The 27,011-nt window shown below is 45.4% G+C and overlaps 1 protein-coding gene across 5 annotated transcripts in view; it reads left to right on the top strand.

Annotated features, from left to right (window-relative positions):
• Positions 1-502: 502 nt before the first annotated feature.
• The window catches only part of TBC1D4 (TBC1 domain family member 4), a 110,420-nt gene continuing 83,911 nt past the window's right edge, over positions 503-27,011 (top strand). For all 5 annotated transcript variants that reach the window (XM_044437880.1, XM_044437878.1, XM_044437879.1 and 2 more), the window contains exon 1: positions 503-1,044. In XM_044437880.1, the coding sequence (XP_044293815.1) occupies positions 604-1,044 (441 nt within the window). In that variant the 5' untranslated portion in view covers positions 503-603. The remainder of the gene's footprint in view (positions 1,045-27,011) is intronic.

Raw genomic sequence — 27,011 nt, 5'->3', positions numbered from 1 at the left:
GCGCCCCGCGGGGAGGCGCTGCACTTTGTTTGGACGGTCGCGAGCGGGCGCAGGAGGCGGGCTCGGCTCCTGGGCGGGCGGGCGGACTGCAGGCCAGGGAGGGCCCGGCCCGGCCCGGCCCGGCCGCCGCTTCCCGCCTCCGCCCAACCACTGCGGGGAAGGCGGGCGGAGCGGGCCGCGTGGAGGGGCGGCGCGGGAGGCGGGCGCGGACGGGAACAACAGGCACGGCTCGCCGCGGGACCCGCAGCGACGGAGGGAGGGTCGCGCTCTCGGCCGCGGCGGGGCTGTGCACCCCTCCCGGGACGGGAGCTCCGCGGGCAGGATCCATGAGCCGAGCCCCGGCCGCCGCAGGACGGGCGCCGCCGACGCGCCGCCTCGCTGGCTCCGCGCCGCGCGCTGCAGCAGGGGATCGCGTGCGCCCTCGCGGCCCGAGCCCGAGCCTCTGCGCCGGGAAGTGAGCCGCGCGGGGTTCGACGCGACCTGCTCCCGCGGGAAGGGTCGAGTCGGGCAGCGGCGCGGGCGCCCCACGAGAGCCAGGCCGCCCCGCGGGCGGCAAGCGTGGCTCTGACCCCGCCGCTCGCCGCTGCCGCCGCCGCCGGCCTCATGGAGAAGCCGGGCGCCGACGAGCCGTTCTCCCACCCGCTGGAGCCCGACGCCGAGCCGCCAGCGGGCAAGGCGGCGGGGGAGAAGCGCTTCAAGCTGTGGTACGTGGGCTGGGCGTGCCTGGACAGGCGCACCACGCTGCCCATGCTGCCGTGGCTGATGGCGGAGATCCGACGGCGCAGCCAGAAGCCCGAGCCCAGCTCCGTGCCCGCGCGCGAGGTGCTGCTGCTGCTGGGCTCGCCCAACCTGCGCTGCATCCCGTCGGCCAGCAGCGCGGCCAACCCGGCCGTGTTCATCTTCGAGCACAAGCCGCAGCACATCTCGCGCTTCATCCACAACAGCCACGACCTCACCTACTTCGCCTACCTGATCAAGGCGCAGCCCGACGACCCCGAGTCGCAGATGGCCTGCCACGTCTTCCGGGCCACCGACCCCAATCAGGCAAGTCCAGGCCTGGAGGGAGGCGACGTGGGTGGCGAGCAGGGCCAGCCCCGGGAACCAGCCGCTGCTCCGGGGAAATCGGTGGCCAGGAGAGGTCGTGCGCCCCCCCCCCCCCAACACACACGCTGGAGACGCTCGAGGCGAAGCTGGACCGACCTCTGGCGGGGTGGGCTGGTGTGCCTTGCGCTGCGCCCGGAGGCGGGTTGGCCCCGATGCCCCCCTGGCCCTTCCCGCCTTGCCTTGCCGTGGGTCCTCCGCGACGGTCGCCCGAGCCGACCCATCTCAGGCAGCCGCTCTGCGTTAAGCCGCTGAAATGGCTGGAGGGCAGATAAAGCAGAGTGCCAGGAGTGGGTAAAAATAAACTTGGGGTGTGTGTTTCCTCCGGAGTGAGTCTCACTAGTGTTCAAGGAAGCTTACTCTGAAGGAAGCGCGAGTCCGAGGGTAACCTGTGAGAAACAATACCTGGAGGGGGGAACTTCTTTCCGAAGGTTGAGGACGACCGCTGTTGTAGTCTTTCCTTCCAGAGACTGACAGACTTGTCACTGCTGGTGAGGGGGCTTAAAGCGGACCCAGGATCAAATCTAGTCTCTTGTCCACTGCAAAATCTAGTATTTTGGCCATGGTTCTTGTTGCACACCCCAAATATTTGGTAGGCTGGCCTGGCTGAGAGGGCTTTTGCCCTTCTCTCCTGTTGATCTCCTCCTAGGTGGAGCAAGGGAATAGCGTCACTCTCGCAGAGTGTCAAAGTGTCATAATATGATCATATTTGTATTTTTGTATGTCTGCTAACCCTGCATCATAGCAAATAAATTCTTAGCCCATGGTGGAAATAGCATTCTGGTTATCATGCTTTGGGTGCAGACTGCATCGTAGTTTTTCGCTTGCTTATCTTTGAAGGAAAAATCCTACTTCGTCCCTATCGTTTGGGGTCTGTCCAACATGTCATCGTTAAAGTAGGACTAGAATTCAGCTAGCCCTTGGGTCTGCGTAGATGTTTCGAAGCATGATCCACCGACGACTGGTATTATAAAAAGGTTCTTCTATAGAAGAGACATAATGAAAAGTGTATGTGTGATGCCCAGCATCATGACCTCAAAGTGGTATTGATTTACAGGCAAGAGTTTTATGGAGATAAATGGGTGTTTTCTCTCTGGCCTGTAGAATAAAAGGATGTTAAGTGAAGATGATGTTTTCTAAAAGTTTGCAGCCACAACTTCTTGAGAGAGAGAGCAAGAGAGAGAGCACTGTTTGAACTCAGTGGGACTTGCTTCTGAAGAAACATGAATGGCGTAGAAATAAACGAAGGAAGTAATGGGGAAAGAGGCACGGAAACCTTTTTGAGTATTCCAGGATAATCTTGGTGACCACAACGGTGATTCTAGAATCCCTCCTGGGATGCATTGAAATAAGTGCAGGAGGGAGAAGGATTTCTTAGGGATCCGTGGAGGGATGACAAGTTTACAAAACTGTATGATCAATGGATTAGAGAAGTCGCGAGGTGAATGTTAGTTATGGTGTGAATGACAGTGGAGCGAGCCTGAAACAAGGACAGTGAGAATGCAGCTAATACTTGGTTGAATTCTGTTTCCTGTACAGAATCAGTCATGCAAGACTTGAGATTTGGCATTAATGAAGGGGCTCTTCAAAGCTCTGTTCTCGGAATCAGTGAGTGAGAGCCAGCAGTCAAAATAGAGTAGCAGCTGGCCAGCTAAAGAAGACAAGGGGGAGATACACTGATCCTGACACTTTTTAAAACTGGAAACAGGCCATCAAAATAGCAAGCAGTCTTGTGTTTTCTTTGCACAAAAGCCCATCAAGAAATGGGATGCTGCAGCAGCAGAAAAAGACATTCCTATTCTGCATACGTATTTTCATATTTCATAATTGCTCCCTTTGTTCTTTCACTGGATTCTCTCAGGGTACAATCCTGTGCATTCCTGTGAAAGGAAAATAAAAGTCCTAAACAGAATGCTGCAAACTTTAGGATCTTTCTTCTGCTTAAGCATGCATAGCATGCACCCTAAATGGCCCAAGAAATAAATTCCCCTGAGGAATGAATGTGTCTAGATTAGGGAAATCCCACTCGAATAGTGATCATTTGATGTTGGACTGGAATCCAGGATATCTGATTTCTAGTCTCTGTTTGGGCCACAAAGCTCAGTGGGTGACCTTAGGCCAGTCACTGTGTCTAAGCCTAGCCTACCTCACAGGGTTGTTGTGAGGGCAAGATTGAGAGGTGGGGGGATTATGTGAATTACCTTGAATTCTTTGAAGGGAAAAAGGCGGGATATAAATATAATAAATATATAAATAAAATATCCATGTTTGCCACCCCCTTTTTCTACCCCCACAAACCATAGCTACACATAATGCTGAGGAATCCCAAGGCGTTACCGTGTGTCTTGTGTTCACACATGCATGAGGAAACTACTCAAGAGTAGCTTCCCCCATGCCTCCATCTTCCCTCCAAATGGGAGGCACGCACCCTGCCAGGCCCCACAACTGGAACCAGACCTAGCGGACACTGCTCCTGCCGGTATTGCCTGTCTCTGGCGGGTCACCCACCTACCCACCTGTCCCATGTGCTGCTTGGCCGGATGGCTGAGATGTCCACTTGCATGGTAGGGCCTCTCTGTTGTCTTGGGAGGGTGTGCCTCTCATGGCGGATCGTGTCCCCCTCTGGCCTGATCTCCTGCCTCTCAGAAATCTTAGACCAAACTCTTGGTTCTCCATGGCGATTCACGGTAAGGGTACGTGTCACTTTTCACCATGATGGCATGACTTGTCCTCATGTGTGAGTACAGCTGGTGTGTCACATTTTGGCCCTGACTTATTTGGAGCTGGTTGTCAGAATTGTTAGTATTTTCAGCAACATTCCCTGGAATGTTTCTGTGTTAGATCACAGCACTCTCATCAAACATTTAGCACATTTGGATGAGTCCAGGAGGAAGCAAAGCTGAGATACAATTATAAATTTGTAAAAACGAGACCAGTGATGTAGGTTTTCTGAAAAAAACTGAAAATTTGAAAAAAGTCCAATGAAAAATAAAACAACTTACATATCAAAATGTTCTGATGCCCTAGAGCAGGTATGGGCAATCTGACTCTCCAGGAGTCTTGGCTGCAAATTCCTTAGGCTTTCATGGCTGGAGCAGACACAGAACCTTTGGAAGGCCACCCGATTCCTATCTCAGCCCTAGAGTGATTAGCATGCTCATTTTGCTTGTATTTAGTAAATAACAGAAGCACCCTATATTAATGTTTGTCTCAAGATACCACAAGGGTTGGCTTGAAATATTTGAGGAAATAAGGGGAAGCATGGTTAGGGTGCAATCCTATGCGTGCTTCGGCAGAAAAAGCCCTACAGCAGTTGGTATTCTGGGCTCAGGATGGCTGGCTGGCTGGCTGGAGCGTGTTGGGAGATGTTGACCCTTTTTTCTGTCTAAGCACGCAAAGAATTGGGGCCTTACAGGTTATTTTATTTATTTATTTAAAACTTATATATGCCGTCACCACATGCCTCAGCATCTCAGGGCTGCTCACAAACATACAATTAAAGCCAATAAAACAATAACAATTCCATAACATCATATAAAAACAAAAAAGCGATGGTTAATGGTAAAATATTAAGTTTTAAAATAGCAATTAAATAAAAAGGTTTTAACCTGGCACCAAAAAGAATATGAACTCGGCACCAGGCGCACCTCTCCAGGGAATGCATTCCATAATCTGGGCACCACTACAGAGAAGGCCGTGCTCTGGGTATTTGTTCTTTTTATCTCCTTTAAAGAGGGCTCCTGTAGCACAGCCTCTCCCGCAAATATGTAGATATTTGTGTCAGAATATATTTAAAGGCAATAGCATGCATTATTCTTACATTGTTTACATTTAAGAAGAAAGTGAACACACTGAAAACTCGTACATTTTAACAACAGTGCATGGTTATGTTGAGAGGTTCCCATCATCTTCAGCAGCGTCGAACTCTGTTCCACAGAGGTTTTTATGCGCCCTTTCAGCTTCCGGTCACTATCTCTTAGGTTTATTTCTCTGTGAGACTGGTATGCATTTCAGTGACATATATGTATTTTTTTACATACTTTTTAGGGATAATTACCTGAAAAACATGAATTGCAGCTGTGAAGCTTGCCTAATGTATTTGCAGTTAGTGCTCCTTCCCTTTTATTACTGGACTTGTGCACTGGAAGATTTTCCATGGGAAAATAAAGCTCCCCATCACTGATCTGAACCCAAGTCCAGCGTTGCCTTTTAAGGGGATGCCACCACAACCAGTGCTGGAAATGTTGCCGAGACGCTTCCTGTACACGTTCAGGTGTTTGTACCACAAAACTGCAATTTCATACACAGCTCCAGCTTCCATAGGTGACTTTTGTAGGCCAAACCACTGGTCACCCACACCTGCCTCCAGCGCATCAAAACTTCTTCCGATCATCTAGGGGCAATGTATTAGCCATGCCAGTCTTTTTGCAGGAATCTTTTCATGGCTTAGGGCAGTGGTGGCGAACCTATGGCACGCGTGCCACAGCGGGCATGCAGAGCCTCTCTGTTGGCGCACGAGCCAGGTCGCCCCAGCATCGCCCCAGCAGCCGAGCATCGGATCACAGCGTACACGGGGGCCATGCGCATGCTCAGAAAGGAGTAGCGGCACCAGGCAACGACGTCACAAGTCGCGACTCATTAGCCGCCACTCATCCAAGCTTTTGCATGGTCAGTCAGTGCATTGCCAAGGATATATCTCTCTATTTGCTTGGACTGGCTGTGAGTTGTTTTTTTCTAAACTAAAACCTCAGTTTTCAGGTTTTATTGCAGTGTTGGCACTTGTGATAAATACGTGGGTTTTGGGTTGCAGCTTGGGCACTCATTCTCTAAAAGGTTTGCCATCACTGGCTAGGGTAATAATTGCTAGCATATATTAATCCAGGCACTCTGTAGCTATGGATTCCTAAAAATGCTGGTTTCCACTGGACTGCAGAGATCACGTCTGGCTCCCAAGCTTTGCAAAAATTTAGGCACTTCGTATAATGCCTATCCAATCACATTTCATTCAGCAGCTTTGCATACACAGCTGCCTTGCAGTGGGTAAGCATGGAATCAGAGGGCCAGTTCCCTGGATATATGTTTGCTCCTTTTGGAAACTGCAGCAGGAATTGTCTCCCTATTTTGCATCATGGTAGTAAATCATAGGATGCCTACAAGGATGGAAATAGAGTTACGTGTGTTCTCTGAATGTTCTGTAGTGGAAAAGATCAACGTATTGCGCAGCAAGATATTTCAAACAAACTGGTCTTTAATCCCATTTAAACAATATAAAGCAAACTGGCTGTTCTTAGGAAAGAGATAAAACACCCGCTTCCTCCACTTTACTTCCTTTTAAGCTCGCCTTGAACATTTCAGATATTCAGCTGAGTAAGGGTAAGTTATGAAGTCCGCCACTTTAAATCACAACCAGAAAATTCTTAAGGATCATCCTCAAATATTGAATTTTGGCTACATTGTATTTTGAAGAATGCAGCTTAACAGTTAAGTACCAAGTGAAGATCCTATGTAGCTCATTCTGCCCTGCTAAATCCATGTAACTTAAAGGTGCTGCATACCTACTAGGTTTTATTTCAGCACATTTTGACGGAAGCCGAAATTACTTTAACTGAAACATAGTCCCGTATTGGAGCTGTATAACAGATGTATCTTGGAGATGTACCAGTCCCAAATAGCTGTATGTGAACATGTGCATTCAGGAATGCTGTGTCAGAATTGGGTAGGCGACCTTTTGGGGACCGGTATGGGCTGGTTGGAAAGGACAAGAAATCTGCCCTAAGGGCTAAGCACAAGCCAGGGCAGAGGAAGCTCTGCCTCTCAGAGAATAAATAACTTCTTTGACCCCACTGTTGTCAGCACTGAGAGGAATCCTTTTCATGGAACGGTCCCTTTGCTGCAAGCCCGCTCCCCTCTCCACCTCTTGTTCTATCATTCTGGATCCCCACCAACAGACGGCATCTTTTTCTGTCTTTTAACACACACACTGACATACTCGGGCACCTGACGTGCCCCTTGCGCAAGAGGGAGGGCCTGGGCATCGTGGCTGGTACTGAGGAAGATATCCCAGGGTGCCTTGGTGCCTGCAGGCACCCAGTTGCCAACCACGGCTTAGAAACTGGTCACTGACAGCAGAAGACAATTCACTGCTGTTGGTTCATCAGCTAAGCCTAAACCTCGCTTCCCCTTTGTGTTTTGTGTTTTCCAGGAAGTATATCTTACCTTTCCTTGTGCAGCATATTAAGTTGTACAGCATACAGCAGCTCAAAGTAACGTCTCTGCTGTGAGGGTGTTTCCTGTCAAGCATGCATGCAGCCCAGTTGACCCGTGAAGATACAGTACTGGACTATAAACAGATCATTGTAAATGCGGACAGGTCTGTCGAGGGTTTGTTTTTAACGTAATAAACAGCCAGCTCACCTCGGAGAACCTCTTCCAGTTGTCCACCCTCAGTTTGTCACCGATCACTACAGCGATTGTCACTGTGTCGGTGCAAAAGTGAGTGATTGTGATGCACCTATTTTGAAATGGCATCTCCTGTTTTTCAATATTCCCAATATTTTCTACACAATATGGTGGTCAGGTAAAGCACCCTGTTCTCTCCCGCTGCAAGATGTCATTTCCTGTACCTGCGACCTTGCCATGTCATACATTCGGTGGTTGGCAAGGAGGAGCCTTTGGGGAGCACAGAGGAGAATGGCAGGACAGAAGAGATGCTGCTGGTCAAGGAAGCTCCGCCATGTCGAGAAGAACACGGCATGGAGATGCCATCTTCAGCAGCTGCTGTCTGATTGCTATTTTGTTCATTATTACAAGGAATTCAAGGGCCTTACATGGCCCGCTGCTGAACCATTTTACTGTCATAGCAGCCCTGTGAGGGAGGTTAGGCTAAGAGTGTGTGACTGGCCCAAAGTTATCAGTTGGGCTTCTTGGCTGCACGGGAACTGGAATCTAGCTTCCCGGACTCCCAGTCCAGCACTCCAGCTGCAACCGCACTGGCTTCCAGTTCATTACATGGATGGATGCATGATGGAATAGATACTCGCAGTCCTTCTCATTCTTCTTTTAAGCTGGCCATCACTCTTGGTGGGCATCCCAGGGTCAGCATGACCTACATGGAGAAGAAGGGGAAGGAAGACCTTGAAGGCTCGGCAATGGGAGTTGTGGAAGCTTAGGGAGAGGGAGGGGCCTTTGAAGTGCTCTCAAGATCGTTGGTGGCAGTTTCCCAAGCCAGCCAAGAGAAAACGAATATTTTGGAAGGGACAGGAAGGGTCCAAGAAGGGGAGGATGGAGAGCTGTTGCCTTGCCTGATCCTGGCCCCATGAGAAGGTGCCAGGAGAGATATACTTACTCAGTGAGAGGGCTTGATAGGTCTTGCCAACTGACCTTTCAGTGGGTAGAATTGCGGAGAGAAGTTTCCAGTTTGGGTCCAACACTCTTCACATGAGCACATGTTTATCTTCCAGCTTCTAGAGTTATGTTGCCTTGTAGATGCAGGTTTGCATTGCAAAGAGTCTGTTTGGTATTTTGGAGCTGAAGGGCAAAGGAAAGGGCTTTGACATAAGTTTGAATGTAGTAGTAATAGAACCTCTGTTGTTTGACGGTGCTCCAGAGGTTGGCAATAGGTCTGGAGGGGAGAAGACAAGAAGTGTCATAGTGTGGGCACTTAGAACAGCATCCATGTCAAGGAGAGTAAAATTTGGGCTGCTGTGTTGAGAACAAACCAATCCTAGGAGATCCCATTTCCATCAGGCCCTTAATTGCCCATTCAGAAATACGTCAACCCAGAACACTTTTCCTGGCAATAGGGAACAACATACCGTTGGGAACATTCATTCCGTCGTTTTCTCGTTTTTGCTGCCAGGACAAGCTCTGGTTTGATTTGACCTCGGACCCACTTGCTCATCCTTCTGCTGGCCTGGGCCAGTATTAGCACACAAAGCTGTTCCTGGGAACAGGGCATTCTGAAGGGAATGACATCAGCACGCCGGCTAATAAAATTCTGGCGCTGCAAGTCCTGACTTCATTCAATCATGGAGGGGGCAGAGGAAGATTTGCACTGCTCTCAGGCTCGGTTAAGGGATTAGGATCAATAATGACTCAAGAAAGCCATATTCCTTCCCAGCCTATCCTCCAAACTTGATTGCTTTCAAGTGTTGAGGAGCATTTTTCTTCACAAGGCTGTGATACAGAACTGCTTTAAGCACATGCGTCTATGTAAAACTGACTGTTGGATTGATTTTAAAATATGACTCGGCTTACTTAAAATCAACTTCCAGCAGCCATCAGCTAAATGTCATAATAAAAGCAATCTGTCAAAAGGTCAGCTGTACATTTTGGAAGTTTAAGACAGATGATGTTTCAGGCATTATCTGGGAGCAGCTAGGGTTGATGCATTGAAATTATGTCCTATACAATCAAAAGGCTGAAGGCTTTAAAGATATGCATTATATTGAGTAGTCTGCTACCCTTCAGTTTCTGCCTTTGTTTGGACAAGAAAAATGTCAGGCAATGCGCAGCATCATCTGTTTCTTTCTGGAGAAGATGGAAAAACACAATGTATGATGCAAAATATCTCATCTTCTGCTTGCCTGTCACACGAATAGAAAAAGTCAAAAGTGCATACGGGAAACTCCAGCGTTCTCAGGCGCGCCGAGCACTTTCAGTGCAGGCTTCTGCTTGTGTAAATCAGTTTGATGTCACCAAGGCTCTGTGCAGCAGCGAAACCTGCCAAATTGCATATCGCATCATTTTCCTGGCGCTGGGCCATGAGGCTGGAAGGGAGGCGGGTTCCTACCATTTCTGCATACAATGTATTGGGTGAAAGTGTCCACCGCTTGGCTTGGCTTGGAGCATGCTATTGGAGGGGGGAAACGGAGGCCTTGCAGTTACTGTGCAGAATTAAGCAGCGATGCAAACGCAAGATGTTGGTGTGTGTGACAGTAGAGGTGCATTCTGCCACAGTTCTTCGTGGCCACTCTGGGCCCTTCCAAAGCAGAGACAGGAAGCAGCATACCTCCCACAGTTCTTCATTCTACTCCAGGCACAGCTTGGCTGCTTTTCGGCTGGGATGCAGGACTCTCTTGCATTCCAAACTTGCCTTCCCACCTTTTGATGGTTGGGTGCAGAAATGCTCCATTTTCCGGTCCATACTAGGACTTGAGGTTACACAGTGCCTGGTGACAGATGGGCAGCAGCTGCTTGACTTCACCTGGGCTAGGAGGTGTCTGGAGAAGAGCAAGAAGCAGTGCTGCTTCTGGGCGATTGGGGAGCCCCACACAACCTCAAGGACAAGCCTCTGCCCCTGGTTTGGGGGAGAGACCCTGTTGGCTGATGGCCACCCCACCTTCTGGTAGTTTCAAAGGCCAGAAAAACTCAGTAGAGTCCTAGTAGTCACTGTATCTTGGCCTCTTTATGTGCCAAATTCGGGCTTCTTGTGTGGTAAGGAAGTTCATTAAGCATTTTGGACCATGCTTGGTGTGGTTGGTTGCAAATTAAAGAAGTGGAAACACCTTGTGTTTGGAATTAGGGAATCATGTTGATATTTTGAGACCATCACTCAGAAAAATAGCCTAACAATTTCAGCACGGCATGCCCATGAGTTGGCTCTGCGAAGTTATAAGCAGAGAACTGCTTGGATGCTGATGTAATTTTTAGGCTGGCAACCCTTGGTTTAATTTATGGTTCTGAAATAGTTTACCTTCTAGAGATTATGGTTTTCAAGAGGAAAGTACTGCACCTTTTAACTGCAAGTTAAAAAAAACAAACACACAGTGCAGAGGGTTTTTTTTAACTTTGATTGTGAGTATGACGTTGGTTGAGAGCAGCTTAATGCTTTGTATGAGACTTATAATGCAAGACTTTCTTTTAGGATGAGTTTTACATGTTGCCTTCAGTTAGAAATTCTAGTAGGCATCCCATTTGGGAAAGCAGCATTAAGGAATCAGTACAGACTTATCTGGATCCAAGGCAGCCTTTCCAAACTGGTGCCTTCCAAGTATGTTGGACTAGAATTCCTATCATATCCCAGTCAGCAATTGGCCGTCCCCAAAACTGGACTGCTTCCACAGCTCCTTCTCTTGCCCCTGAAATGTACACTAAATGACCAGCCGGTCGGTGCTCATATTTGACTCTGAAGGCTCCAGTAGCCAACCTCTGCTTGAGCTATTCTTGGCTTTTCTCTCAGAGAATCCAGTTGAGACCCTGGTAAATAGGTCTCAAAATAATTCTTAGATGTTCAAGCACTAATCATGCTGCAGCTTCACTGCTGTCTTGACTGAGCCCTTAGCAGTGAAATGCAACCTCTCCTCCCTTAGTCTGGAAATATCCAGCAGTTGTTGATGTAGTTTATGGTAATATAAGTTCTGGATAACTTTGTGCACATTGCTTCTGTTTGTTGCAATCATACAACCATTTTTCAGTCTTTCAGAAACCAAATGCGTATCATGTTTACAGCCCTTCGGTCGGAAATGTGGTGCAGAAGGGCGCAAATTGCATCACTCACTGAACGACTCTGAAAATACGGTGTTTGCAAAAAAGTTGCACATCATACATTCGACTCTGGAGGGACCGAGGCAGTTTAGCATGTCTGGAGGGTGATCAGTTCAACTCTGCCTTCAGCGCTCATCCTTTGCTAAGCCTTGTTCCCCTGCTAGAAACTACGGTAGAAACAAGCTGAAAAATTCTCTTTGCAAAATTATGCAGCAGCTTTTGCCGAGTATACCATGTTTTGCATACTCCTTTTGAAGGACCCATCTTTTCTAATCTGGTGTAGGAAACATCTTCAATTCTGCTTCAGGCAACCTAAATTTACCATAACCTATTAATACTTCTAAAGAAGATAAGATAAAACACAGAATCTATTTGTAAAGGTTTCACTGGTTATCCATGCTTTAAAATTAATACTTAAAGAGCCTGGAAGCCTCTGTATTCATGTAATAAAATGTACATTGAAAGAGACAACTCATTCTCTCAGTCTGGATACTTATGGCACTTCATAATGACACAAAAATGGGACCATCTCCATACACAGAAGGAAGGAAACAGCTGGAGCAGGCAAGGAGAAGACAGGTTTTGCCCAAGTCCCTTCTTTGCAGGAAAAAAGTTGGAGGAGGGAGGCTCACAAATAGCTCAGTATGGACTGAGCGCACTCAGTGGCTGGAACATGCTAACTGACTTCTGAGGGCTGGGCTGGAAAACGTGTGTGAGAATGGAATGGGGCATCCTGTAAAACAACATGGCTGGCTGGCCAGAACCCTAAATGGGACCCTGCACTTCATACTGCAGCAAAGGATCTGGGTGTGCTAAGTTTAAACTCATGTAGGGTTGTATAACATTTGTTCAGTGATCAGATCTATACCTCTACTCCTGGCTGAAAAATAGCTTGCTCACCGTTATCAACCTTTCCCCGCAGTGCATTTTAAATTCATGTACCGGAATGTTTTGTAGGTCATCACACTGTCTGTTCAAGCAGGGTCCATCAGGGCCCTTAGAAAATGGGCACCCTAGAATGTGCCCCAGAACCCCCTGCAAAGCACATGGGTTCCCCAGAAGACAAACAGCATTCCTCTGCGGAGGAGCTGATACAGAAAGGGTTGTCTCAAGGTAGAAGAGAATTAGGGAGGAGGAAACCCTCCTGGAAGGCGAAGGATAAGGAGAGCCTTGAAGTGATGCTAGAGAAAAATACGTTTATTTTGCAAATAAGCTCCAACATGCGTTAATCATAGGTGTGCACAGGAACAAGTAACAGATGGTTGTGTTTTATCCCCATTCTTCTTATCAGTTGGGGCTTTGCTTCCAGCACAAGTACATGGTATATGTGTGTTTATAACAGATGTGTGACAGACCGCCTACTTCCATATATACCTACCAACTAAAATCTGGTTAGAAATCCTTCTCAAAGAGCCATCCTGTAAAGAGGGAAAGAGGATGGCAAATAGCAGAAGGGTCTTTTTGGTGGTTGTTCCAAAGCACTCTGAGCCTCTGGGATGGGCTTCCCAGAATAGTACATCTGGCACCTTCGTTGCAGGCAATTTTCAAGACATTTAGTAATTGAACAGTGTTGAATTGGTTTTAAACTGTGTGAATTCTATTGAAGGTTTCAGTCTACTCTGCTTGATTAAAGTAATTTTAGTTAAGGATCTATGTACTGTAGCTATCAAAATGGTACCATTTTTGTATTTTACTGGGTTATACTGGTTTTAATTTTTTACCACTCAGACAATCCTATACAGGACTATTGGTGCAGTTTATAAATTTAATAATAAACAATCAAAATATGTCACATGCACCCACAGCAGTGCAGAATGTAGCAAAGTTACCACTTTTCATCTAAGTGACACAGGGGTCGCCCATCTGGATAGTCTGAAAAACACGGCATGCTGGTTTTCATTTTTTCCTGACCTCACCGCCACAGGCATTCATATCTCATGCATGCCTTCGCCATTCTTAAGGTGTCTTTTCAAACTTGCTTGTTGGAAAGTCAATATTTTGCCTACCAGATAAGACTAGTTTGTGTTTTTCTCATTAGAAATGGGTGTAACGAAGTAAGAACTTAACAGTGGTGCCTTTCATTTCATATCTTTGAGGTGGGAATGGTTTGTGCTTTCAGGATTCAGGAAGCCAAGTGCGGAGGAATGGGACATGGTCATAACAAAATCAGGGTTTGCACTTGGTGAGTACGGATGTTCTGCAGGTGGAAAATTCAAGGAGTCTTAGACGTGCAAATGGAATTGTTATTACTGCTTTATAACATCCCTTTTAGTTTGCAGTTCTTTAACACGCTGAGTACAGAACCCAGCTACAAGCTCGGATTCAAGAAATCATATGGTCTTCTTGATACTATCCAGTGGCCATAGGATTGTACTGCCTACTGCATATTCAAAAGGCTAAATGGCCTGGATGCTCAACCTTGTCTGTCATTCAAAGCCAGTTCATGATTGTTTTTATCTGGTACACTTGGAATGTACCCTTGGAAATGTTCTGAATCATTTTAACATTCACCTTGATGCAGTTAAAAAGCAATTCTTCTATGACAGTCATCTGTATCCCTCACAATGTTACTTTCACTGGCAAGCAAGGAGAGAGTGCATAATGAGCTATGAAATAGATCTTTAAAGTTCATTGCAAAATAACTTTATTAATTTGTTATTTTTGAAGCCTTCTCAGAGTCTGCCCTGCTAAGGGAGAATGGTTTTATTGATGTTCAGTCTAATTTTACTCCTTTATGGCTATGTTTACACATAACACTATACTAAAGTAGGGAACATCTGGATTGCAACTCCCAGAAGTTCTAGGCAGCATAGCCAGTGGTGAGAGATGGTGCCCAGCAACATCTGGAAGGCTACATGTTCTTCATCCTTCTATGACATCTTTATACAGCATTATGTATACAAGGCACTCTTCCACTCCTTTTAACTGCTGATGCTGCTGCAAGGAGGAACTTGGAAGTACATGCTTCAAACCTCAGTTAATCCCTGTTAGTTCCTATGGCAAGACAACCGATAGTTAATTTTAACTAAGGTTTGTCCAGTCAGCCCACCGCTAAACCATGCTTGTTATCCTGGTTTGTTCTGTTGCAGTTCCATAGCTAAATCAACATGGTTTTAAATTGTGGGCAACACCATACACAGGTCCCAATGTCGGCATAAGGAAAGATAGCAGTTAGCTGAAACGTTTCAACTTTTCTTGTCATTCTGGATAGTGAGAATTGGAGTCCAACTTCTGGAGGACCATAAGTGACTCTCCTTGGCTGCAGAGGGCTGCATGAGAATCCTTGTAGCAGGGCAAAAAAGCACTATGCAATTTGGAAAGTATATTTTAAAAAATGACAAGTTAAAGTTCAAACCTTAAGCAGTGAAAGAAAAAGTGGAGATTTTGGAGCAGAGAATGGCAACGATCTTTTCATGTGTGTTGCATGTATTATCTTCTAAGCATCAATGGCAGTTGTGTGGCTACATTTACAGGCATCTCAGTAAGACTCCTAGCCAAAAGGTGAAAATGCTTATCGCCAGAAACATCAATTAACATTAGTTTTCCTGCAGTGTGACCTGGACGGAAATTTTTGTATTCCATGCAAGCTCATTTCAGAAAACAGCTTAAAAATGCTCTCAGAGTTTTAAAACTATTTATCCTTGTTTGTACATTCATTTATAAATGACTTGAATGGCCTTCCATTCAGGTGGCATTTTCAGTTATTGGACACCTGAAACACACAACAGATTAATGGGTTCCTTTTATTTCTTTGTGTCTTTGTAATACCTTAATGATGCAAGTATTTATTATGGTATGAAATACTTCAGCAACTTCTGCTTCTAATTCTACTCTTCCTGCATTTGCCTTCTAATTCTACTAACTTCTAATTCTAACTTCTAATAATTCTACTAACTTCTAATTCTAACTTCTAATAATTCTACTAACTTCTAATTCTACTCTTCCTGCATTTGCCTCTGTTAGAGGCTTGGAATTTTGCCTTGACTAAGTTTCCTAGAATTTCTTGAGTTCATCAGGCAACAGTGAATGTCAAAAGGACACTGTTTTTGATTTGTGAACTGTATTTAGTTATAATTCGTCTTGCAACAGTACTGGCCTTCAGCAGTGCATTTTTAATGCCAGAAAAATTGAGAACTTGTTTGAAGTCCAGCACCTGTGTAGCTTGTTGCTGTTCTCCAGTTTGTTTTGTTATGAAGCAAAGATGGACAACTTCTGTATTTCAAGAGGCTCATTCTCCGGACAGTAGTCTGGGATCACGATAGTTGTGGCTTCTATACTCCAATATGAGCAAGCTCTTTAACGAAATTGGCATTCCCGGGCAGGAAGGACTTCATCAAAGAGGAATTTTAAAATATGGAGCACTGGAATCACTTTGGATGGAACCCCAGGCTAGGAGAAAATCATTGTGTGAAGCGTGTGTGAAAACGTTAATGCGATGACATTTGCATTTTGAAAAAGAAAAAAAACTGTTTGGAGGAAGAAAACCATGAGCAGTCGTAGCCTTGCAGGGAACACTTTCTGTTTGTGTTGCTGGGTCACATGAGTTCCAGCAAGGTCAGTCAGATGCTCTTTCCTCAGGCAACTGGCAGAAATGAATAATGCAGAGCCCATGTGGGAAAGGGTAGCCTTGCTAGTTCTGAAGTATGAGAACAAATTAGTTGCTCCTGCACTTCATGAGCTGGAACTATTATCACCATCCTGCCAACACTGTATAGTGAGGTAGTGTCAGTGGAAGACATTGGCCAGCTCAGGACCCTCTGTTCCCCTTATGGGCCTCTGATTCATTAGTCTGTACCATCAATTTCCAGGGCTTTTGGCCCCATTCCCACAACTGGGAGAGCAACTTTGGCAGAATCCTCCACTCTTGTGGCTCAGTTGCTCACCCTCCACAATCCACCAAGGAGACAAGCAACTGGGATTGCCCAGCTGAGATGCATGGAAGAAATCATCTGCCATTTCTTTTGTGTAGAAGAGGGATCATCTTCCCCATCTCTCTTGAAATTAGGATTTGAGGTGCAAACAAGGTAGGGCAGGGGAGGAACTATCCACAGTCTCTTTTTTGGTGTTCACACATCCTTCATCTGGGAGAATGAATAAAGGGACAGGCACAGTGTTTCTAGCCTCTCAGCCCTTGGAGTCTTCCAAATATGGTCCCTCTTAGTATATATGCAAAGCAATTAGTATATAGGCAACTCGCTGCACATCTTCCTGAGAAGCAACAGTGACAACTTCTAGATGAGTAGCTACATCAATATTCTACAGCAAAAATTACCAAGAGTATTGGCGCAGCTTGTAAAGAAACTTACTAGTATTTCAAAGGACAGGAGGACCACCATCCCTCTAGGTCAGTGCAGAGTGTAATACCTGCACATACCATGGATCAATGTGTACCACCCATGGTATCCCCAGTGTGTTTCCTGTAGGCATCTGATTTTTTAAATTGGTATTTTTTAAATGCACATGGAGCGATATGGAATTAATAAAACTTCTGAGTAATTATACATAGGCTCAAGCAAAAGCAGAGCAAATATCCAATGCATTTCTCTTGAAGTTCACCCACTCAAATATTGAAAGTGTTGGAAGGCCCTCTATTCACTGTGTTACAGAAGTGAGTGTTTCTCCTTCCAGTACTTTAATGGAATGTCTTTTAGCTGTCGGTAGGGTGCAAAGAATCTGTTTCCCCTTCCATTTGTTAGCTTCCATGAAGCAGGTAAACGTACTTCTTTGCATATTAAAGGCTGTTCCAGTACAAAATTTATCTATATGATAACCTCCTCCCCAAAAGATTGGAAATTGCGAAAACATGTATCACACTGGTAACATTTAGCTGAATTAGACAATCCCTAGAGATGGTGCAGTATTCATTGGACACAAGCAATGGTTCTGCTCCGTAGGTACATCAGGTAGACACCAACGTAGGGAGTTACTGATGAGATATTTTGTGGTGGTGCTCACAGCAATGCCTACAGGTCCAAAGAGACTGAGAACCACTGCTTTGTTGTCCTTACTGTCAAAAGATCGCTTCTTTATTTATTTATTAAAACATTTTTATGCCGCCCCATTCGCCGAATCCTCGGGGCGGCTTTCTTTTGAATTCTTGGTTCCATGGAGCACCTGAGCAGGCTTATGCAGATAGAGGAGGCGCTCTTCTTTGGACAGCCACCCTCCATGAGGAGTGGGCAACAAAAATGTGTGAATGGGGAAGGGGAAGAAGCCAGCCCATTCCCTTTTCTTGCCTGTGTGCTCTGCTCTCTTCTATAATGCCTGAATAGGGCTACTGTCCGAAGTCTGGATCCAATGTGCTGTGGCAGTGGTAAGCAACATTTTGGGACTATGGAAGCAGTTGGCCATTTAAGAAACTGGGCACCACCACCAAATGGCTGTCAGGAGGTGTGGGAAGGCACACAACATCAATCATCTGAATAAAGATCTTCTTTCTTTTGAATTCTTGGCCTGCCATGTGATGTTAAATATCTTTGATGTGTTTGTGCACATGTGCAAGTACAAAGAGAAAGAGCATGCTAGAGTAATCAAACAGGATATGTGGCTATCTATCCATTGGTGCCAGAACCATGAAATCCAGGAACTATGGATTGCTGTAGTCCCAGGGAGCTCCAGCTGAGGAATAGTACAGAACATAAATGACACGTAATGGTTTAGCTATTTATTTGATTTATAGCTGGCCTTTCTACCAAAATGCTGCATATGGCAGATGGACAACTTCTTATGCATACTAAGGTGACCCTAGGACGTACATCTCAGTGCAAGCTTGTTTATTTAATTTGTGTAAAAGCTGCCTGTTGGCATGATATTTTGGGTTTTTAAAACACATCAATTTAAATTCATTTTGGATGCAGTCCTTGAGACATGCTGAAAGTTGTTGTCCCTCTTTCGTGTGGACATTTCTCGGAATTGCTCCCTTAAAGATGGGGTTGGAATGTGCAGCAGCTGTCGTGTGTGTGGACTCAGAAGAGTCCTTGGCGCACACACAAGAGGAGAAATCTTCCCATGAGAAGCAGAGGGTTGATGGAGATGCATTTCTGGTGTCAGCAGAACAAGCTTTATTCCCCAGCTGCCCAGGCGATGGGAATGGAAATCCAGGAGATAAGGAAATCCAGGGAGGTGTCAAAACAGAAGAGCATCCGGAGACCAATTTGGGTGTTGATGAGGAAACAATCGCACCTGGTGATGATGTGGGATGTGGGAATTTAGGAGATAATGTAGATGAATCTGTTGAGGATGCTCCTTGTCACAGATTGGGACAGTTAGAATTGAGATAGAGTGACGCAGGGAAAGAGGTCATAGTGCCCCACCTCGAGAAGGATGGCCCAGAAGGATTCAAAAACCCAGTGTAAGTTGAACTTAGAACGAGAGGACAACTTCCTGTCTTATGTGACTGTGATCGTAATACTGTGTAGAATAAAGCCTTCTGTAGTATCAACTGGAGTGATTGCTTTCATTGGGAAGGAGCGCCGGCCTCACGACAGTAACAGCTTTAGCTGCTAGGGGCAGGCTCTCCAGTGAAGTGTTACAGTTCATGCAGGCTGATGCTGGGGACTTAATGATGCTGAAGGACCCAGTCCTACATCCCCCCTTTTGCGCCTGCTGGGGGGCCAGCCTTCCCTTGGGGAAAAGCCTGGGCAGACCCTTCCTTCAGGGGGTACAGAGATGCACCAGGAAGGGGCCATGTCCAGAAGTGATGGGGCATGACCTCACTGAGATGGGATGGGCACAAGGACGTGCTGTGAGACTGTGTGAAGGCTTCGCTGCACCAGACGAAGGATTCTTCCAAACTGCGACGCCAGGCCCGTCACTAGCTGGAAAGCAGGTCAAGCACAACATTCCAGCTGTGCTTGCTGAGCTCAAGCGGGCTGGAGCAGAGGCCTGCAGCCTCTGTCAGCTCATGCAAATACTGGAGCCTGAAGTAAAAGGCCCCCGAAGACAACAATTTCTCGAGACAACTCTACTTGAAGCAGTGAGTCCGATCTGCAAGATGACTCTTGTAAAATAACGCCATTGAATATATCTGCACTGTAGCTGCAGCTATCTTTAGTTATGTCATGCAGCGTTAAGTCCTATTTAGGGCTACAGGATCAGATGACACACAGCAGCCCAGCTGTACCACCCCTAATACCTGTTCTTAAAAAGCAGGCACATTAATCAAAATGTAGATTTGGGCTGCTAACTCAGGAACTTGATCATTTGGTCTGAATAGATATGGGTATTTGCATCCCCATGCTGGACTGCAAAGTTGGGCAAGGGTTTCTTTTTCTTTTCTTTTCGCATCTGCTCCTTTTTTCCAATAAAGATACACTTAACCCTGTAGAGAGACTTCAGGGGAAGCGCAGGGGTGGAGGATGGGAGATGGTGGCTTGTCCAGGGCCATGCAGTGAGTTCACAGCAGGGCTGAGATATGAAGCAGGTGCTTGTTATAGTCCACATGCATGCGAGAAGCAGTTCCAAGTAGGAAGGTGCATTTATCCTTGCGGAGAAGCCACTGGATCGGATACGGTCCTGCCTCTCTTGCAACCCCACTGCACCACTTCTCACCCCATTGAGCAGGGCACTGCCGTCTTCTATCCTATCTTCTCAAGTGGGTGGAAGATCTGCGTACCGGAAAGAGGGGCCAGGGAAGCCTCCTTCAGCCACTGCAGGTGGAGATCCCCGAGTCGATCCAATCCACATTGACAAGGGTAAGCAACCCTTTGGCGCAGTGGAAACATTTTGCTGTTTTCAAAACTGTCTGGTCTTCTGCCTCTGAGATGTGGCAGAAGACCAGCAACCGGATCGAGCGCGGGGCAGAGGAGGGTCCCACATTCAGCACCATCAGAAACCTGTGTCACAGCAGGTGGTAAGAAATGTATATTGTCCTCTTGCTTTTCAAAATTTTATGTGAATGGTAGAGCTTGGTGGACTCCAAGAACGATGCCTGGGACATGGGGGTGTCCCTGAGCACCAAGGTGTGCACCCCTATATTACTGTAATCAAGGAACAGAGGGACGCAATGGAGTGCCAACACCAAAGGAAAACAGAACTACGTTTAAGGTTCAATTCTGTGCATATTCAGACAGAACAAGGGCCTACATCCCCTAGGCTGTAATCCTGAACACTCCAACTTGAGTTGAATCACATAGGATTTATTTCTCTGGAGAGAGGTTTTTCAATGCCAAAGAAAAAGTGTTGTGCAGTACAATTGTATTTACATCTGTTTCCTTCTGAGTAAGTCCTACTATGTTCAAAGGAGCTTTACTTCCAGGTAAGTGTGTGCAAGATGGCCACTCAGTAATTATTTACAAAGCACATCAGCGAAGAAGGAAAAGCTCCAAGAAGCTTATTTTGGTACTGGCATTCTAGTGCAGAAATTGCTTTTCTGTGTTAACACAAGTCTCAGTTTAGCAGTGACCTACTTCATCAAAATACTGAAGTAAAAAACATACAGCACTAATCCCAGTGCTACATTGTCTCTGATACGCTTTCCCTATTTCAGACAGTTACTATTGTATCTTCCAAACTTATCTTTGTTATGTATACTTCAAAATGCATGTTTACACCCCCAAGCAGAAGGTTGCTACTTAATAACATTAAACATTTTATACAGTTTTGTATGATGCTAATTGTAGCTATGATTCTACTAATGTATCTAAATATCAGCCTGACCTTTAAAAAATACAGGCAAACTTGTATAGTCAAAAATAAATTCAGATTCTACAATATCCATGTCAATGCTAGTTTTGATAATGTGGGTGATATTAAAAACTGCCCTTAACTTATTCTTCGTTCTAAAGTATCAGGTCAAAGAAGGAATCCTCAAATAAAAATGGCAATGCAAGGATAACACCCGTATTACAAACACATGCTTTTTGCAATTAAGGCCAAGTCTGAAACTCATTAGTGAGACCTTGCAAGCCCATGCTTTGAACCCATCCAAAAGGGACAAGGCATGGAGGGAGAGCAATGCAGTATTTTGGGAAATATGAAGGTCTTATTTCTTTCCTTTCCATTGCCTCTACCTTCAAGCAGCTTCAAACATGTGGATGCCATGACAATCCAGTGTTGAAGAACCATTATTCACCTTACCGTGCAACCTGCAATTTGTCCTTCATTCTTTGAGAAGCCATTCCTGCATTCAGGGTTGGGGGTTGGTTGATTGATTGGCTTGATATATTTTTGTATATAAAGGCAGGGCATGTATAAAATAAAGGTGCAGTCCTATTCATCTTTAGACAGGGAAAAAGTTCCACAGCTTCCAAGATTCTGGCCGGGGACTTGTGTAGGATATTTTTCTGTCTAAATGTATAAAGAGTTTTGTCCTAATTCTTTAAAAAATAAACTCTATCTGTATCCTTCCCCTCTCCCCAAGCATCTCACAGCTTTGTGCATGGAGTTATCTTAATTATCCTTATAGTAACCCTGTGAGGTAGGTTCACTTGGAAAAATAGTGCTTTTCTCCAAACTCTTCACTTTTAACAGCAGTGTAGCACAGAGGGATGAAGGGTGCAGCATCCGACATGTTAAGGCAGAAAAAGGTCCACAGATCCCATTCCCATTGCTGGGAGTTGCTGGCTTTGTGTGTTCCTGTTACAGCACAGTTAAGATGAGGCTTTAAGTGGGTGAAGCCCTTCAGGCCTAGGAAAAGCGTTCATTGTTACACTTCTGAATGCGAGGTTGCATCTAGGGTGGTTGAGAAAAAATAAGTGGAAACTTAAGAGCCGGCTGGAGCTGGGGGTCAGACTAGATGGTCCAGGAGACCCCTTCTGACTCACTCTGTTTCTGTGTTAAGTTTATCTGAGTAGGGATTTCAGTGTTGTTTCCCTGCTTTTGTATTTTGTGTTGGCCTTGTTTGGGACCTATTCCTCCACTTTATTTAAAAAGTTCTGTTATTGTAGTTGGGGTTAAGCTGTGAGCAGCTTGAAATGATATAAAGACAGCAGATGATAATGCAAGAGCAGTAAGGAGGGGGTGACTTTAAAACAAACATAGAATCAACTTCCCTGTGAGGAACACCTGAAAAACCTGATGTAATGGAATTTAACAGTTCCATTGGGTTTAAGAATTAACTTGCTCTTGGCAGTGCTAATTAAGCCAATGATTGACAATAGTAATAGTAACAATAGTTGAAAGAACAGAAGCCTTCTGTATTCTCCAGACACAGTTTGTATCACAGCAGCTCTGGATAGATCCTGTGTTAGAAAATAAAGGATAAATGCAGCTGCCTTCTCAAAAGTGGCTACCCAGGTGTCCACCACAAATATTTCGAGTATAAACATGATTTTAGTAATTAAGATGTCAACAAGTTCAAGGACACATCTGGTGGTTTGTTCAGTGTGGTTTAGAATCGACAGGTGATGGTGATTAGCTCTGTACAGCAAAAAGATTCACTTCTTGTTTGTAAAACGCACAGGAGCAGGAGCCTGGCCTTGTGTTTGCATCATTTGGCAAGCCTGGCACATTTGGAACAGCTTAAATGGTTTAGTCTTCCTAGAGCGTAAGAGCTTGACCAGCAAATTCAAAGGATTTAAGAACTTTGTAGTAGCATTGGAGGGCCAAAAGATGTGTCTTTGCTAACACTAGCAAATTCGAGGGGCTTGTTTAGCTTTAACATGCCTTGGAAGAAGCCTGCCTTCCCATCCTTTGATTTTTCTAAAGTGGACTTCTATCATATATTCAACTTGGTAACCAGAGGCAGAAGCAAGGTATTGCCCGATGTAAGTTTTCATGGCACTGGGTTTCCTTGGACTGATTCTCACCAATCTAGTTTGCGCCTTTTTGAAAAGGTGTACAAAACCAGCCGGGTTTCTGAAAACTATTATGGGGAAGGCAAGATGCATTGCCCAGGTGAATGGAACTCTGTTCATTACACAGTTGCTAGTAATGTGAGGAGGATGGATCCACTGCTGACAGTACTTAACTGATACATCAAACCTGAAAGTGAACACAATATCGAATCTCTGTCCTTTTCCCTAATGAATGAGTGGCAGCAAAGCGAGCTAGGAATGGCCCCTGTCTCCACAGTTAGTGACAGAAATGGGGCAGATGGTCAAAGGATAGCAGCAAGAAGGCGCCTTGCTTGTTAAGGGTGGTAATAGCATCCTTGCACGCTTCTGCTTATGCAGCTAGATGGCTGGGCTGCCCTAAACCCCTTCTTTCAAAATAGCCACAGGAAACCCTTTCTACATAAATGTTCCTGCCAGGGGATCTCGCTTTGGTGCAGTTGCGATAGAGCGCCTGCGTATTGCATTGGGCTGAGGGGAGGTACCTCGGCGGCCCCAGCCATTCACACAGTGGCCTGGCCAAGCTTGCTTGGCTTGCCGCTGCGGTGCATGCACAGACTGCGACTGGCTCTTGCCAGTGAAATGAATGCTCTCCGCTCCAGGAGCTTGTCTGTATTTCTGGTCTTCTTTGGGTTTCTCAGTGAGAAGCTTTGAGGGAAGCATAGGTCCCTCTGCACATAGTCGGAACTCCTCTAGCTTAGCTGTCTTAAGAGCTAGACTGATAAAGTGCAAAGCAATTTATATAAAGATAACGCTTACCTTGTGCAATATACCTGCAATACGAGACTTACCTTGACCTAGGATGTTAGCCTAGATTTTGTTCTGTTTTTGCTGTTTGTCATGCTTTTCCATTTGCCATTGGGAAAGAAAAGGCCAGTCTGAGTACACGGGCAGTACAAGGAACGCTTTTGCAAAGCTATTCCATTGTAACCTGCACACACATTCATAGCTTGCAGCCTCTGTGACTGCAGGCAGTATTTTCAGTTCCTGCTGCATCCTAGTATTTGTTGGAAGCTCTTGGGAATAGTTGGAATCAGTGCAACGTCGTGCTAGGCATCCTTGAAACGTGTGTGCTGATCCTCCTAAAGCCGTGCACCAAACTTAATTATGTGCAAAGCTTTTTTGTGTGCAGCCCTGCTGAATTTAGTGGAACTGGGTAGATAAATCAAAAATATGTTTGAGTTTCAGCTGAGCAGTTGAGCCGAAATTGGTTGTAGTGGAAAAAGACATGCGCTTCGTGCTAGTTATACAAAACAACAGGTAAGGATTGTTCCTGTGTTGTTGCAGTGCAGCAAGGAGGACTTGCATGCTTGACGCTCCCTCTGTTAAAAGCAAACAAAATGCTGCACTTCAAAACTATATGTGGGGGGCGGGTATCTTCTTCATACATTAATGTTGTATATATTTATAGAAGGAGTTTTATCGTCTGGTGTAGAAAAGCATTTGATCATATGATAGATATCTATTGGGCTGAAGTGCTACAGCCTGAAAACATTTCTACCATCTCATTTGCTGTTCGTGCAAAGTAGACGGAGAGCACAGCAAACCTTTCAAGATATGTTGGGAATTCCATTCCCATCACGGTTGGGCGTAGTTTTTAAGCATAGGAAAAACATAGCCTTGTGGCACCTTTAAAGACCCACAAATATGCCAAAGCATAAATCAGACGTTAAAAGTCTCTGAGAGCAGTGTGGGAAGCATGTTATTTTCTCAGGTCAGTCTGTAACAACTCTCAGAAGTCTCCATACTTGAAGATTTTAAAAAGACTCTAGCATGAACTTGTTCAGTTTAGTTGGAATTAATTAGTAAATGTGACCCTGTTGGACTATGTTTAGTCTCCTTTCAAGGCAAATCTGTTTACTCTGCCTTTTGTAATAAGGCTAGCAAAATACTTTGCCTCTATTCAAGGCTGCAGTCTTACTATGTACCTGGGAGTAAGTCCTAATGAGTTCATTGGGACTTTCATCTAGGTGGATGTATCCAGAATTGTCCTGTAAATGTGTTACACTATTCATCTTGCTAGGTGTAGTTCTCACTGGAGGGTCTGATAAGGTTGGATCTGGTTAAAATCTGTTTTTGTTGCATTTAGTGGTGCTCATGTCCCAGTTTTTTAGACTTCCTTGAACCTCTTGACCTTGTGCTTTCTGTTTGTTTACTGCTTTGCAGTTTTTCTGTCTTTTTACACATGTAGCCCACCTAAGCTGATCCTGGCCGCAATATATTTTAAGGTATAAAATAAGATGCTTCAGGATTCTTCATTCTAGAAAGAAAGGACTTGATGCACTTTCTGGCCTGGGTGAATGGCAAGGATGGAAATGGCCTTTTCAGCTAGACTTGCATGCCTCCGAGGGGTTTGGGACCACTGCTTCTCAAAAACCTCACTCCTCCAGTATCCCATGGAGCATTTATACACCTGCGGCAAGTTATGAAAACACGCAGCTCTGTGGACTTGGTTACTCAATGTCAAACCATCGCCGACCTGGGGCACCTTTATGAGTAAATGCTTCCCAAAGTGTCCTGACCTTGACAGGCCTGCTCAGCTCTTGTCAACATGGCTTCCCTTATGAAATCGCCCCATCTCATATTTGGGCATCTATCTCTTCTTCTGCCTTTGCCTTTCCTTAGCATGATGCTCTTCTCTGGCAGTTTCGCCTCCTCATCTTGTGCCTAAGTATGACAGCCTCAGCATCATCTTTCTTGCTTCTGGGGCACGTTTTGGCTTTATTGGATCCTGGGTCCACTTTTTCATCATTTGGAGACCCAGGATATTCACAAAGCTCTCCACCAGCACCAGAATTTGAATGCATCGATTTTCTTCCTGTCCACCTTCTTCACATTCATACTTTTATGAGGACTGGGAATACAGTGGTGTTAATGATCCATCCTAGGGACACATCTTCTGCAGCCTGGAGACTTCTATTCAAATAGAGTGGACTTGAAGTATCGCTAAAATAGCTACTGGACTCAGGACTAACAATAGCACAAGTTTCACCTTCTTAGTTCTTTGTGCTAGATGGCTATTCAAGACTCATGGCTATAACCAGATTATTCCAAAGAACATAATAGTGTTAGTCTTGTATCCTGTTTTATATAATTTTTAGTTCCGTAAACTTGATAGTCTGGTCATCTGCTCTATTCAAGGATGTATTTTCATTCGTTTCCCCCCAATTACTCCGTATAAACCAGATCACACTCCTTTGATGCAGAGGAGATCTTTTGCAGTGTCCCCCTTCCGTTTCACTGCCCTCGCATAAAAGTCTGTTCAGTTATTATGTAAGTGTGAGGGCTTTTTTGCTTGTGGTTCATGCAAAGGAGGACATAGACTACCTAATTACAACATATTGCTTGCTTATTAAGCCACAGTACTTTAGCTGGGAAGGAAAGTGTCCTTTATCTGTTCCGCTGTTTGTAATACAGGTCCCTGTTACATTTTCAGTTCCACGAACGGCTTATTTTGGCCTATAGCAAAAAAGCGGCTTACCGGCATTGCCTTTGGGTGCTTCCAGCTAGGTTGCCATTCAATTGCTCTGCCTCAGTCAGGAGATTTTATGAGCAGGGTGTCTGGATAGTGTTGCCAGGTTTATTATTATTTTTCAAATGAACACGAGACTGGCACAGGCCCTCCACCCCCAATGTGGGATCACCTCCCGACAT

Source organism: Varanus komodoensis, unplaced genomic scaffold (assembly GCF_004798865.1).
Source record: "Varanus komodoensis strain SLA01 unplaced genomic scaffold, ASM479886v1 scaffold31, whole genome shotgun sequence".
Lineage (NCBI taxonomy): Eukaryota > Metazoa > Chordata > Lepidosauria > Squamata > Varanidae > Varanus > Varanus komodoensis.
The sequence above is the reverse complement of the archived record's forward strand: the minus strand, read 5'-3'. Positions and strand labels throughout refer to the sequence as shown.